The 13,496-nt window shown below is 52.7% G+C and overlaps 1 protein-coding gene across 1 annotated transcript; it reads left to right on the top strand.

Annotated features, from left to right (window-relative positions):
- Positions 1-5,177: 5,177 nt before the first annotated feature.
- On the top strand, positions 5,178-12,911 carry LOC122465237. The gene is made up of 2 exons (XM_043543941.1): positions 5,178-5,897; positions 12,457-12,911. The coding sequence occupies exons 1-2, from the start codon at positions 5,408-5,410 to the stop codon at positions 12,618-12,620; spliced, it is 654 nt and encodes a 217-aa protein (XP_043399876.1). The 5' UTR covers positions 5,178-5,407; the 3' UTR covers positions 12,621-12,911.
- The last annotated feature ends 585 nt before the right edge of the window (positions 12,912-13,496 follow it).

Raw genomic sequence — 13,496 nt, 5'->3', positions numbered from 1 at the left:
CCAGGACTCGGCGCAGATCAGTCCCCACACTCACGCCTCTCAGTGATGCCTTCAGCCTCCAACTCCTTCAGGAGCCCATAGCACAGAGACCCTCCCTCCCCCACAGTGTCCTGGACTCCCTGCGTGGTGCCTCACCCTCCCCCACCTGGAGCATCAAGGACCAAAGTGGCAGCATCTAGTATCAGTGGGGTTCATGTGGCTCAGGCCACACACCTGGGCTGGGGATCCGTCCCCACAGCACTGGTCGAGTGCCTGGGCCCAGGGAGTTCACAGCCCCCTCCTCACCCCTCCCTGAGCCCAGCCTGGTTCCTCACCTGGAACAAAGCAGCGGGACACCTCGGGCTCGCTGCTGCCTCAGTCCCCGGCGCTGCTGCTGTCCCATGGGGAGCGGGCCGAGCTGTTGGTGCTTCTACAGGGTTCCTCCATCTCCTGCCTTCGGGAGGCTAGAAGGTCCTCAGTGACCGGGCAGGGCGATGCCTCTTGCTGAGAATCAGGGCTGGACTCATGGGGCCTCTGCTTCCCACACAACAAGCGCCAGAGCCACCCAGCCAGCTCCTGTCCTGGGCTGAGTCCTGCCTGCCCAGCCGCATCATGGCACAGAATCCAGGAGTCCAGACATCTCCTGGGAAACCATTCCCCACGTCAAAGTCCCTAGGCACAGCAAGCCCAGGGTTTGACGAAGCGGGACTGTTCTTAATGTTTCCTCTGAATATTAAGGGGGTGCCTCAGTTTCCCCTATGCAGTTCTTAAGTATCTAGGTGGTGGGATAATGGTGTAAGATCGTTGCAGAGCCCTAGAGGGCAGCTGTGTACAGGGGTCTGGACACAGAGAATGGCCGACATCCTCTTTTCTGGCAACTGATGGCCTGGCCCTTCTCCCCTGCAAGGTGAGAGCGAAAGGGTTGGAGAACAAAGAATCAGGTGACCTCCTGACCTGGGAAAGGGACAAAGCCCAGAGGAGGAGGGGCTGGAGAGAGTTTCAGTTTGTGGCTGGCTGGGGACATGGAGTGAAGTGCAGACGGGGCTGTCTGGCTCACTGACCCCCAAAATGGACCCAGCTGAGGGGTCCTGTTCTCTGCACCTACAAGCTCTGGTTTAGACCATGTTCCTCTCATCTAATAAACCTTCTGCTTTACTGGCTGGCTGGGAGTCACGTCTGACTGTGAAGTTGGGGTGCAGGACCCTCTGGTTTCCACAGGACCCCGCTTGGGCGGACTCGCAGTGGAAAGCACACGGAGGGGCAGAGGAGGCTGAATGCTCCGAGGTCAAACCCAGGAAGGTGGAAGCTGTGTGAGCTGTGTGTCCTGAAGACAGTCTGCTCACAGAAAGGAGACTTCCCCACAGTCCTGACTGGATTCGTAGAGAGTAGTTCCAGAGCATCTCCCAGGGACTCCGTGACACAGGCTCCTCCTCATTCTCCAAGCCCAAGGCAGGTTGGAAAGGGTGGTGGGTGTGTCATCTCCTCTCAATCCCTGCTGTGAAGACTGGTGGGTGACAAAATACTGGCAGCGTGGTAATTATTGATGAGGAGAGGGCAGTGATACAGAGGGATCTGGCTCATTTGGCTAACTGGACCCATTCAAAGCAAAGAAATTTGATCAGAGCCAAATGCAAGGTCCTATAGCTAGCAACAAGGCATGCCGGTCACACCTCCAGAATGGGGAAGTATATCCAGGAAAGCAGTGACTCTGAAAGGGTTTTCGGGGCCGTAGTGGAGAAGCCCGTCATCATGAGCTCCCAGTGTGATGCTGTGGTGAACAGGGCTAAAGCCATCATTAGACGTAGGAGCAGAGCGGTGAGTAGGATAGGGAGGTGACACAGCATCAGTGAGACTGAGATTGGAATACAGCATCCGGTTTTGGTGTCCTCATTTGAAAAAGATGTTGAGAGATTGGAGCTGGGGCAGCAAAGAGCCACCAAATGTTCTGAGGGCTGGAGAAAAATGCCTTCTCGTGAGCGATTGAAGTGCTGAAGTGCCTTAATGGAGAGAAAATATTGGGTATGAAGGGGCTCATTAATCTAGCAGAGCACGGCATCACAAGACCCAATGGGTGGAATGTGAAAAGAGAAAAATTCATATTTGAAATGAGGAACAAATATTCAACAGCGAGGATGATTCACCACAGGAACTAGCTACCAAGGAAAGTGGTGGATTCTCCATCTCTTGATGTCATTTAATGAAGACTAGATTCCTTTCTGGAATGTGTTTGCCCCAACAGCAGCTATTGTGGTCTACAGGAGGCCTGTGATGTGCAGGGGGTCAGATGAGATGCTGTAATGGCCTCTTCTGGCCATACAGTCTCCTAATTTCTGAAAAACTGAGTGTAGCACTGGGGGCAGCCTCTGATGTTTTACTGTCTAGCCGGCTTCCTTCCTAGAATGAACCCTCATTGAGTGGGGTGATCCACAGGGAGTAATTCAAACCTCCAAAGTGTCTGGCCAGCAGCAGGACATTAGCTGTGCAGGGGAGGGGTGGTTTTGGCAGTGAGATCACAAAGGCCTTTTGCAGGAGCTCAGCCTATTGGTCAAAGTTGATGGGGTGGTGGTGACCTCACAGAGAGATGCTGACATCAGCCAGACAGGACAGAGGCAGAGGGCCAGGGAAACGTCAAGAGATCCCCGTGGCTTTGCTTCAGCAAGTTTTCTTCTCGAGGTCTCTCTTTGAGGACTGAGAGAGTATTAGGGTTCACGTCCGTGAGCGCGAGGAGGAATCCCCTTGGAGTTTCCTCCTTTCCTTTTACAGATTTTACGAGAAAACAGATGTTCCTCTTGAGAAGGTAAGAGCCTCTGAGAGGTTTGGAAACCTGTTCAGTTTTATCCATCTGGTGCCAGCTGAAATCTAGGCATGGAAAACTCTAGTTTAAGGTATCAGAATTTTATTCCCCACCTAGGATTTTGTCCCTTAGAATCACTGGGGACATTAGGATTTATCCTTTTGGTTTTACCTTTTTCTCCATCCCTCCCTCCTTTCTCTTCATCTCTTACTTCTTTTGTCGTTTCCCCAACTCCCCATCCCACCACCAGGAGAGGGGTGTGTGTGTGTGTGTGTGTGTATTTGTGTGTGTGTCGGGGGGTACTCTGCAGCTCCCATTGTGGGATGTCCACCAAAAAATGTGGGACTGAAATAGTGCTCGGACAGTGACGCCCACTGGTGACTGGGGCCATTCTTTTGGCTCTCTGGTGAGAACCCGCAGCCTCCCGCCCCTCTACCCTGTTTGTCTGAGCAGGGGGTTATTGACAGGGAGTTGACTCAGGTCCTTGTTGGTCTCTTTTAAGACCAAGTAAATAAGTTATAACCAGTCATATGGTTGACAGATTTTGCTGCTTCTCTGCATTAATTGTCTCTGAGCAGTTCATGATTCTCTCTAACATTCCAGTTCTTCTAAAATACTTTGTGAATAATTAATTTGAACTGTGGTTGTTCATTTGAGAACACTTTATTCAGGTCATTGAATGTATGAAATTCAAGGTCTGATGTTTAGTCTGAAAGTCTGGGCACTTGGTCCTATTCCCAACTCTGCCACTGACTGGCTGTGACCTAAGACAAGTCAATTCTCCTTTCTCAGCCTTAGCTTCTCCCTCTTTCAAGTAGGGATAACAATCCGCTCTTACCTACCTCAAGGTGGGGAGAGGATGGGGATCCATTGGAGAGTGTAACTCGTAGCAGCCCATAATAAGAGTTGTCCTATCACGTTTCCTCAAATCAGATTATGAGATAATAGAAGAGCTGAAATATTCTATTTTATTTGTATTTTATTATTTTGAAATTGTTAAGAGCAGCAGGCTCCAGGAAGGTGTGTAAAGTGCTGGGATGTCAGGAGCTCGGAGGCTCTGTCCCTCCCACACTAGGGCAGTGTTTTGCACCACCTGCTGCTGGCTGAGTTAGTCCGTCCCTTGGCAATAAGACAGACTCTTGTTTTCACAGCCAGTCGATCACCCAGTGTCATCACCCTACCTGCTGGCTGGGCAGGGTAACTCTTCAGGTCACCACCCATTCCAGCCTGCGTTGAGCTTGGAGAATGAGGAGGAGGGCGAGCGACAGCTGGCGACCCTGAACATCCGCCCTTCATCGCTCCATCACCTAGAGCAAGTGAGTGGCATTAGGGTTCCTCTGTGGCGTCCCCCGTCTGTCTGCGGAGAGGCAGAAAGAGGGGAGAGAATCTCTCCCAAAGGAGTTCGGATTTGCAAACCGGCCCCAGGAGCCCCTCGCTCTCAGTCCAGGGAGGGGCTTCTCCCAGAGGAGATTGGGTTTGCAAACCGACCCCAGGAGTCTCTCCAGAGCCATCTCCAGTGTGTTTTGAAAGGTCCCAGCAATGGGGCTCCCAGCCCTTCCCTTGTGGGAGACTGTTCCCAAGCCTGAGAGTCTCTGAACTGGGCCAGACCCTGTGAACTGCTGGGCATGGAAATCAATGGGAAACGAGGGGACCCTGTGTCACAGAGTCCCTGGGCAATGCTCTGGAACTGCTCCCTACGAAGCCAGTCAGGACTCTGGGGAAGTCTCCTTTCTGTGAGCAGACTGTCTTCAGGACACACAGCTCACACAGCTTCCACCTTCTTGGGTCTAATCTTGGAGCATTCAGCCTCCTCTGCCCCTCCGTGTGCTTCCCACAGCGAGTCCGCCCAAGCAGGGCCCTCTGGAAGCCAGAGGGTCCTGCACCCCAACTTCGCAGTCAGACGTGACTCTCAGCCAGCCAGTAAAGCAGAAGGTTTATTAGATGAGAGGAACATGGTCTAAACCAGAGCTTGTAGGTGCAGAGAACAGGACCTCTCAGCTGGGTCCATTTTGGGGGTCAGTGAGCCAGACAACCCCGTCTGCACTTCACTCCATGTCCCCAGCCAGCCCCAAACTGAAACTCTCTCCAGCCCCTCCTCCTCTGGGCTTTGTCCCTTTCCCAGGTCAGGAGGTCACCTGATTCCTTTGTTCTCCAACCCTTTCGCTCTGACCTTGCAGGGGGGAAGGGCCAGGCCATCAGTTGCCAGGAAAGAGGATGTCGGCCATTCTCTGTGTCCAGACCCCTGCACACAGCTGCCCTCTAGGGCTCTGCTATGATCTTACACCCTTCTCCCACCACCTAGATACTTAAGAACTGCATAGGGGAAACTGAGGCACCCCCTTAATATTCAGAGGAAACATTAAGAACAGTCCCGCTTCGCCAAACCCTGGGCTTTTCTATGCCTAGGGACTTTGACGTGGGGAATGGTTTCCCAGGAGAAGTCTGGACTCCTGGATTCTGTTCCTTCTCTAGCCTGGGTTGGGAGTGTGGCCTGGGACAGCAAGAGGGAGCTGCTTGTCCAAAGTGACAGGTGGTCTTTGTGACTGACCCCAGTGCTGGAAAAGGAGGAGACTCCCCTTGAGGGTATTGCTTCACCAGGGATGACGAGGGGGATCGTTGGAAGCAGATGATGCAATGAACTTCTGGCAGGTGGCCCCAGAGCCTGAGGGAAGCAGCTGCCATCTTCCGCAGGAGCAGAGATGTCCCTTTGTCCCCTCTGGTGGGGAAGGAGCTCCCGGCCGAGCCAGGAGGTGGAAGCGCCCATCCTTCTGGCGGAGGAAACCCGCTCCCGGCACAAGCGCCGAGATGGGAGGGGCAGAGGCCAGGCCGAAATGGAGCTGTCCCAGGATGCGCTTGGGCAGGCAAGACTCAGACAAAGAGGGGAGCCAGGCAGGATGGCTGTGGGGCTTGTTGTGTGGGAAGCACGGGCCCCAGGAGCCCAGCCCTGATTCCCAGCAGGAGGCATTGCCCTGCCCAGTCACTGAGGACGTTCCAGCCTGCCCAGGGCAGAAGGTGGAGGAACCCTGTCCCAGCACCAGCAACTCAGCCCGCTCCCCATGGGACAGCAGCAGCACCTGGGAATCAGGAAGCAGCGAGGCCGAGGTGCGCCGCTGCTTTGTTCCAGGTGAGGAACCAGGCTGGGCTCAGGGAGGGGTGAGGAGGGGGCTGTGAACACCCTGGGCCCAGGCACTCGACCAGTGCTGTGGGGACGGGTCCCCAGCCCAGGTGTCTGGCTTGAGCCACATGAACCCCACTGATACTAGATGCTGCCACTTTGGTCCTAGATGCTCCAGGTGGGGGCGGGTGAGACACCACACAGGGAGTCCAGGACACTGTGGGGGAGGGAGGGTCTCTTTGCTATGGGCTTCTGAAGGAGTTGGGGGCTGAAGGCATCACTGAGAGGGGGAAGTGTGGGTCCTGATCTGCCCTGGGTCCGGCAGGTGGGAAGGGGGCATATTGCCCCACCATGCCCCTGTCCTTCCCCCACGTGGTAGCAGGAGTCACCCCGTCCCCTTCTCTCCCTGGTGCAGGGACTGCCAGGAACTCAGAGGACGAGGAGGAGGTAGCCGTGGACATGGCCATGAGGAGGCTGCTCTCAAGAACATCCGAGAGCAGTTCCAAGGCCGAGAAAAGGTAGAAACATTCCCCAGCTGTGCTGGGACTGAGATTGTCCTTCACCTTCCCAGCACCCTGACTCCCTGCAGAGGGTCTTGTCTCTGATGATCCACCAGCTCTAACAGGGACTTTTCTCCACTATGATCTGGGACCCCCAAAATAGGGGTCTTTGTCACAGACCAGCCAGAGTCTCCTCCCCGAACATGCACTGTCCCAGTTCCTGACCCTGTTTGTGTAGGAGCTGTGGGTGATTTGGACAATGGCCGGGTCCCCACTATCCCCCATTCATGCCTGAGTCCTGCAGCTGGTGTGGGTGAGGCAGAGAGGTCCCTGGCTCACTGGCTCTCTCTCCCCTAACCCCATTCCTGGTGGGTGCAGGACGAGGCCCAGCAGCTCATGTTCCTGGATGCCATCCACCCTGCGTGTTTCGCTACACGGAAGAGAGCACAGGACACATTGGAGTCGCATTGCTGCAAGGCGGCTGTGGTGGAGAGGATTGTGGTGAGCGAGACACAGCGCCCAGCCGCTGGAGGGAGGACAGAGGCATGGGAGGGGCAGGGGTCCTTTTCTCACTGTGCTGTGGGGCGCAGGTCCTGGGTACTAAGGCTCTGAAGAAGCTCTCAAGGACTAATTTTTAAAATAATTTTTATCAGTGATTTGGGAGCAAACATACAATCCCTGCTGATAATACTGATGGGTGACAAAATACTGGAGCGTGGTAATTACTGATGAGGAGAGGGCAGTGATACAGAGGGATCTGGCTCTTTTGGCTAACTGGACCCATTCAAAGCTAAGAAATTTGACCAGAGTCAAATGCAAGGTCCTATAACTAGCAACAGGGCATGCCGGTCACACCTCCAGAATGGGGAAGTATATCCAGGAAAGCAGTGACTCTGAAAGGGTTTTCGGGGCCATAGTGGAGAAGCCCGTCATCATGAGCTCCCAGTGTGATGCTGTGGTGAACAGGGATAAAGCCATCATTAGACGTAGGAGCAGAGCGGTGAGTAGGATAGGGAGGTGACACAGCATGAGTGAGACTGAGATTGGAATATGGCATCCGGTTTTGGTGTCCTCATTTGAAAAAGATGTTGAGAGATTACAGCTGGGGCAGCAAAGAGCCACCAAATGTTCTGAGGGCTGGAGAAAAATGCCTTCTCGTGAGCTATTGAAAGAGCTCAACCTGTTTAGCTTATTGAAAGAAGATTGAAAGGTGACTTCATTGAAGTGTTGAAGTGCCTTAATGGGGAGAAAATATTGGGAATGAAGGGGCTCGTTAATCTAACAGATCACGGCATCTGTCAAGGTTCCTCCCCCACTCTGTACTGTAGGGTACAGATGTGGGGACCTGCATGAAAACCTCCTAAGCTTACTTTTACAAGTTAGGTTAAAACTTCCCGAAGGTACAAATTAATTTTATCTTTTGTCCTTGGAATAACCACTGCCACCACCATACTCTAACTGGGTTTACTGGGAAATGTAGTTTGGACACGTCTTTCCTCCGAAAATCCTCCCAACCCTTGCACCCCACTTCCTGGGAAAGGTTTGGTAAAAATCCTCAAAAATTTGCGTATGTGACCACAGACCCAAACCCTTGGATCTGAGAACAATGAAAAAGCATTGAGTTTTCTCACAAGAAGACTTTTAATAGAAATAGAAGTAAATAGGAGTAACGGAATCACCCCTGTAAAATCAGGATGGTAGGTAACTTACAGGGTAATTAGATTCAGAACATAGAGAATCCCTCTAGGCAAAACCTTAAGTTACAAAAAAGACACACAGACAGAAATAGTCATTCTATTCAGCACAATTCTTTTCTCAGCCATTTAAAGAAATCATAATCTAACGCACACCTAGATAGATTACTTACTAAAAGTTCTAAGACTCCATTCCTGTTCTATCCCCGGCAAAAGCAGCAGATAGACAGACACACAGACCCTTTGTTTCTCTCCCTCCTCCCAGGTTTTGAAAGTATCTTGTCTCCTCATTGGTCATTTTGGTCAGGTGCCAGCGAGGTTACCTTTAGCTTCTTAACCCTTTACAGGTGAGAGGATTTTTCCTCTGGCCAGGAGGGATTTTAAAGGGGTTTATCCTTCCCTTTTTATTTATGACAGCATCACAAGACCCAATGGCTGGAAGGTGAAAAGAGAGAAATTCATATTTCAAATGAGGAACAAATATTCAACAGCGAGGATGATTCACCACAGGAACTAGCTACCAAGGAAAGTGGTGGATTCTCCATCTCTTGATGTCATTTAATGAAGACTAGATGCCTTTCTGGAATGTGTTTGCCCCGACAGGAGCTATTGTGGTCTACAGGAGGCCTGTGATATGCAGGGGGTCAGATGAGATGCTGTAATGGCCTCTTCTGGCCATACAGTCTCCTAATTTCTGAAAACTGAGTGTAGCATTGGGAGCAGCCCCTGATGTTTTACTGTCTAGCCGGCTTCCTTCCTAGAATGAACCCTCATTGAGTGGGATGATCCACAGGGTACTAGTAGCTCAAAGCTCCAAAGTGTCTGGCCAGCGGCAGGACATTAGCTGTGCAGGGGAGGGGTGGGTGTGGCAGTGAGATCACAAAGGCCTTTTGCAGGAGCTCAGCCTATTGGTCAAAGGTGATGGGGAGGTGGTGACCTCACAGAGAAATGCTGACATCAGCCAGACAGGACAGGGGCACAGGGCCAGGGAAACGTCAAGAGATACCCGTGGCTTTGCTTCAGCAAGATTCCTAGTCTCTTTGAGGACTGAGAGAGTATTAGGGTTCACATTCGTGAGCGCGAGGAGGAATCCCCTTGGAGTTTCCTCCTTTCCTTTTACAGATTTTACGAGAAAACAGATGTTCCTGTTGAGAAGGTAAGAGCCTCTGAGAGGTTTGGAAACCTGTTCAGTTTTATCCATCTGGTGCCAGCTGAAATCTAGGCATGGAAAACACTAGTTTAAGGTGGCAGAATTTTCGGCCAAACACCTAGGTTTTTTTCCCTTAGTATCACTGGGGAGATTAGGGTGTGTCCTTTTGGTTTTACCTTTTCCTCCATCCCTCCCTCCTTTCTCTTCATCTCTTACTTCTTTTGTCCTTTCCCCTGTTCCCCATCCCACCACCAGGAGAGGTGTGTGTGTGTGTGTGTGTATGTGTGTGTCGGGGGGTGCTCTGCAGTTCGAATTGTGGGATATCCCCCAAAAATGTGGGACTGAAATAGTGCTCGGACAGTGATCCCCACTGGTGACCGGGGCCATCCTTTGGGCTCTCTGGTGAGAACCTGCAGCCTCCCGCCCCGTATCCTGATTGGCTGAGCAGGGGATTATTAACAGGGAGTTGACTCAGGTCCTTGTTGCTCTCTTTTAAGACCAAGTAAATAAGACCTAACCAGTCATATGGTTGACAAATTTTGCTGCTTCTCTGCATTAATTGTCTCTGAGCAGTTCATGATTCTCTCTAACATTACAATGCTTCTAATGCTCCTTTTCCATTCCAATGCTTCAATGCTCCTTTTCTTTTTGCAAATACAGACTAACACGGCTGTTACTCTGATACCTGAATAAAGTGTTCTCAAATGAATAATTACTTTGAACTGTGGTTGTTCATTTGAGAACACTTTATTCAGGTCTCAGAGTAACAGCCGTGTTAGTCTGTATTTGCAAAAAGAGAAGGAGTACTTGTGGCCCTTAGAGACTGACCAATTTATTTGAGCATAAGCTTTCGTGAGCTACAGCTGACTTCATCGGATGCTGTAGCTCACGAAAGCTTATGCTCAAATAAATTGGTTAGTCTCTAAGGTGCCACAAGTACTCCTTTTCTTTATTCAGGTCATTCAATGTATGAAATTCAAGATGCGATGGTTAGTCTGAAAGTCTGGGCTCTTGGGTCCTATTCCCAACTCTGCCACTGACTGGCTGTGTGACCTAAGACAAGTCAATTCTCCTTTCTCAGTCTTAGCTTCTCCCTCTTTCAAGTAGGGATAACAATCCGCTCCCACCTACCTCACGGTGCGGGGAGGATGGGGATCCATTGGAGAGTATCACTTGGAGCAGGAGATAATAAGAGGTATCCTATCACATTTACTCAGATCAGATTATTACCTAATGGAAGAGCTGAAATATTCTATTTTATTTGTATTTTATTATTTTGAAACTGATAAGAGCAGCAGGCTCCAGGAAGCTGTGTAAAGTGCTGGGATGTCAGGATCTGGGAGGCGCCGTCTCCCCTGCACTAGGGCAGTGTTCTGCACCCCCTGCTTCTGGCTGAGTTACTCCATCCCTTGGCAATAAGACAGACTCTTGTTTTCACAGCCAGTCGATCACCCAGTGTCATCACCCTGCCTGCTGGCTCGGCAGGGTAATTCCTCAGGTCACCACAGTTTCCAGCCTGCCTTGGGCTTGGAGAATGAGGAGGTGGGAGAGCAACAGCTGGCAACCCTGAACATCCACCATGCATTGCTTCATCTCCTAGAGCAAGTGAGTGGCCTTAGGGTTCCTCTGTGGCATCCCCCATCTGTCTGGGGAGAGGCAGAAAGAGCAGGAGAGAATCTCTCCAAAAGGAGATCGGATTTGCAAACCGACCCCAGCAGTCCCTCGCTTTCAGTCAGGGGAGGGGCTTCTCCAGAGCCGTCTCCAGTGTGTTTGGAAAGGTCCCAGCAATGGGGCTCCCAGCCCTTTCCTTGTGGGAGACTGTTCCCAAGGCTGAGAGTCTCTGAACTGGGCTAGACCCTGTGAGCTGCTGAGCATGAAATCAATGGGAAACAAGGAGACCCTGGGCTTGCTATGCCTAGGGACTTTGACGTGGGGAATGGTTCCCCAGGAGAAATCTGGACTCCTGGATTCTGTTCCTTCTCTAGCCTGGAGCAGGAGTGTGGCCTGGAATGGAGGAGGGAGTTGCTTGTCCAAAGTGACAGGTGGTCTTTGTTACTGACCCCAGTGCTGGAAAAGGAGGAGACTCCCCAGGTATTGCAGCACCAGGAATGATGAAGGGGAAACGTTTGGAGCAGATGATGCAATGAACTCCTGGCAGTGTGTGTAGATTGCACTCCCTGCACCCCTGTGTGGGGAGGAGGAGCTGCTCTGGCAGGGACAGGGAGGGGAGGGACCAAAAAGGCCGGTTAGTGAGAGGCTGCCTTGGGCTCACACTCACGGCTGCTCCTCGCTCAGTCCAGGATAGCCAGGCTCCTGAGGATGTTGAGGAAGAAGGCTCTGCAGGTGGCCCCAGAGCCTGAGGGAAGCAGCTGCCATCTTCCCCAGGAGCAGAGCGGTCCTTTCGTCCCCATTGGCGGGGAAGGAGTTCCCGGCCGAGCCAGGAGGTGGAAGCGCCCAGCCTTCTGGCGGAGGAAACCTGCTCCGGACGCAGGTTCTGAGGTGGGAGGGACACCAGACAGGCCGAAATGGAGCTTTCCCAGGATGTGGCTGGGCAGGCAGAATTCAGCAGAGGAGGAGAGCCGGGCAGGGTGGCTCTGGGGCTTGTTGTGTGGGAAGCACGGGCCCCAGAATCCCAGCCCTGATTCCCAGCAGGAGGCATCACCCTGCCTGGTCACTGAGGACGTTCCAGCCTCTCCAGGGCAGAAGGTGGAGGAACCCTGTCCAAGTACCAGCAGCTCGGCCCGCTCCCCATGGTACAGCAGCAGCGCTGGGGACTGAGGCAGCCGCCAGGCCGAGGTGCGCTGCTGCTTTTTTCCAGGTGAGGAACCAGGCTGGGCTCAGGGAGGGGTGAGGAGGGGGCTGTGAACACCCTGGACCCAGGCACTCGACCAGTGCTGTGGGGACAGGTCCCCAGCCCAGGTGTCTGGCTTGAGCCACATGAACGCCACTGATACTAAATGCTGCCACTTTGGTCCTTAATGCTCCAGGTGGGGGCGGGTGAGACACCATGCAAGGAGTCCAGGACACTCTGGGGGAGGGAGGGTCTCTTTGCTATGGGCTTCTGAAGGAGTTGGGGGCTGAAGGCATCACTGAGACGGGGAAGTGTGGGTCCTGATCTGCCCTGGGTCCCGCAGGTGGGAAGGGGGCACATTGCCCCACCATGCCCCTGTCCTTCCCCCACGTGGCAGTAGGAGTCACCCTGTCCCCTTCTCTCCCAGGTGCAGGGACTGCCAGGGACTCAGAGGATGAGGAGGAGGTAGCCGTGGACATGGCCATGAGGAGCCTACTCTCAAGAACATCCGAGACCAGCTCCAATGCCGAGAAAAGGTGGAAACCTTCCCCAGCTGTGCTGGAACTGAGATTGTCCTTCCCCTTCCCAGCACCCTGACCCCCTGCACAACATCTTTTTTCTGATGATCCACCAGCTCTAACAGGGACTTTTCTCCACTATGATCTGGGACCCCCAAAATAGGGGTCTTTGTCACAGACCAGCCAGGGTCTCCTTCCCCAACATGCACTGTCCCAGTTCCTGACCTTGTTTGTGTAGGAGTTGTGGGTGATTTGGACAATGGCCATGTCCCCACTATCCCCCATTCATGCCTGAGTCCTGCAGCTGGTGTGGGTGAGGCAGAGAGGTCCCTGGCTCACTGGCTCTCTCTCCCCTAACCCCATTCCTGGTGGGTGCAGGACGAGGCCCAGCAGCTCATGTTCCTGGATGCCATCCACCCTGCGTGTTTCGCTACACGGAAGAGAGCACAGGACACATTGGAGTCGCATTGCTGCAAGGCGGCTGTGGTGGAGAGGATTGTGGTGAGCGAGACACAGCGCCCAGCCGCTGGAGGGAGGACAGAGGCATGGGAGGGGCAGGGGTCCTTTTCTCACTGTGCTGTGGGGCGCAGGTCCTGGGTACTAAGGCTCTGAAGAAGCTCTCAAGGACTAATTTTTAAAATAATTTTTATCAGTGATTTGGGAGCAAACATACAATCCCTGCTGATAATACTGATGGGTGACAAAATACTGGAGCGTGGTAATTACTGATGAGGAGAGGGCAGTGATACAGAGGGATCTGGCTCTTTTGGCTAACTGGACCCATTCAAAGCTAAGAAATTTGACCAGAGTCAAATGCAAGGTCCTATAACTAGCAACAGGGCATGCCGGTCACACCTCCAGAATGGGGAAGTATATCCAGGAAAGCAGTGACTCTGAAAGGGTTTTCGGGGCCATAGTGGAGAAGCCCGTCATCATGAGCTCCCAGTGTGATGCT

Source organism: Chelonia mydas, chromosome 3 (assembly GCF_015237465.2).
Source record: "Chelonia mydas isolate rCheMyd1 chromosome 3, rCheMyd1.pri.v2, whole genome shotgun sequence".
Taxonomy (NCBI): Eukaryota; Metazoa; Chordata; order Testudines; family Cheloniidae; genus Chelonia; species Chelonia mydas.
This window is presented reverse-complemented; position numbering and strand designations above follow the sequence as displayed.

What these genes read in the sequence shown, in the direction of transcription:
- LOC122465237 (XM_043543941.1), top strand. Translation starts at nt 5,408, where the DNA reads ATGAACTTCTGGCAGGTGGCCCCAGAGCCTGAGGGAAGCAGCTGCCAT. An exon ending in GCGCCGCTGCTTTGTTCCAG is followed by an intron (nt 5,898 to 12,456) that starts GTGAGGAACCAG and finishes TCCCAGGTGCAG; the next exon opens with GGACTGCCAGGGACTCAGAG.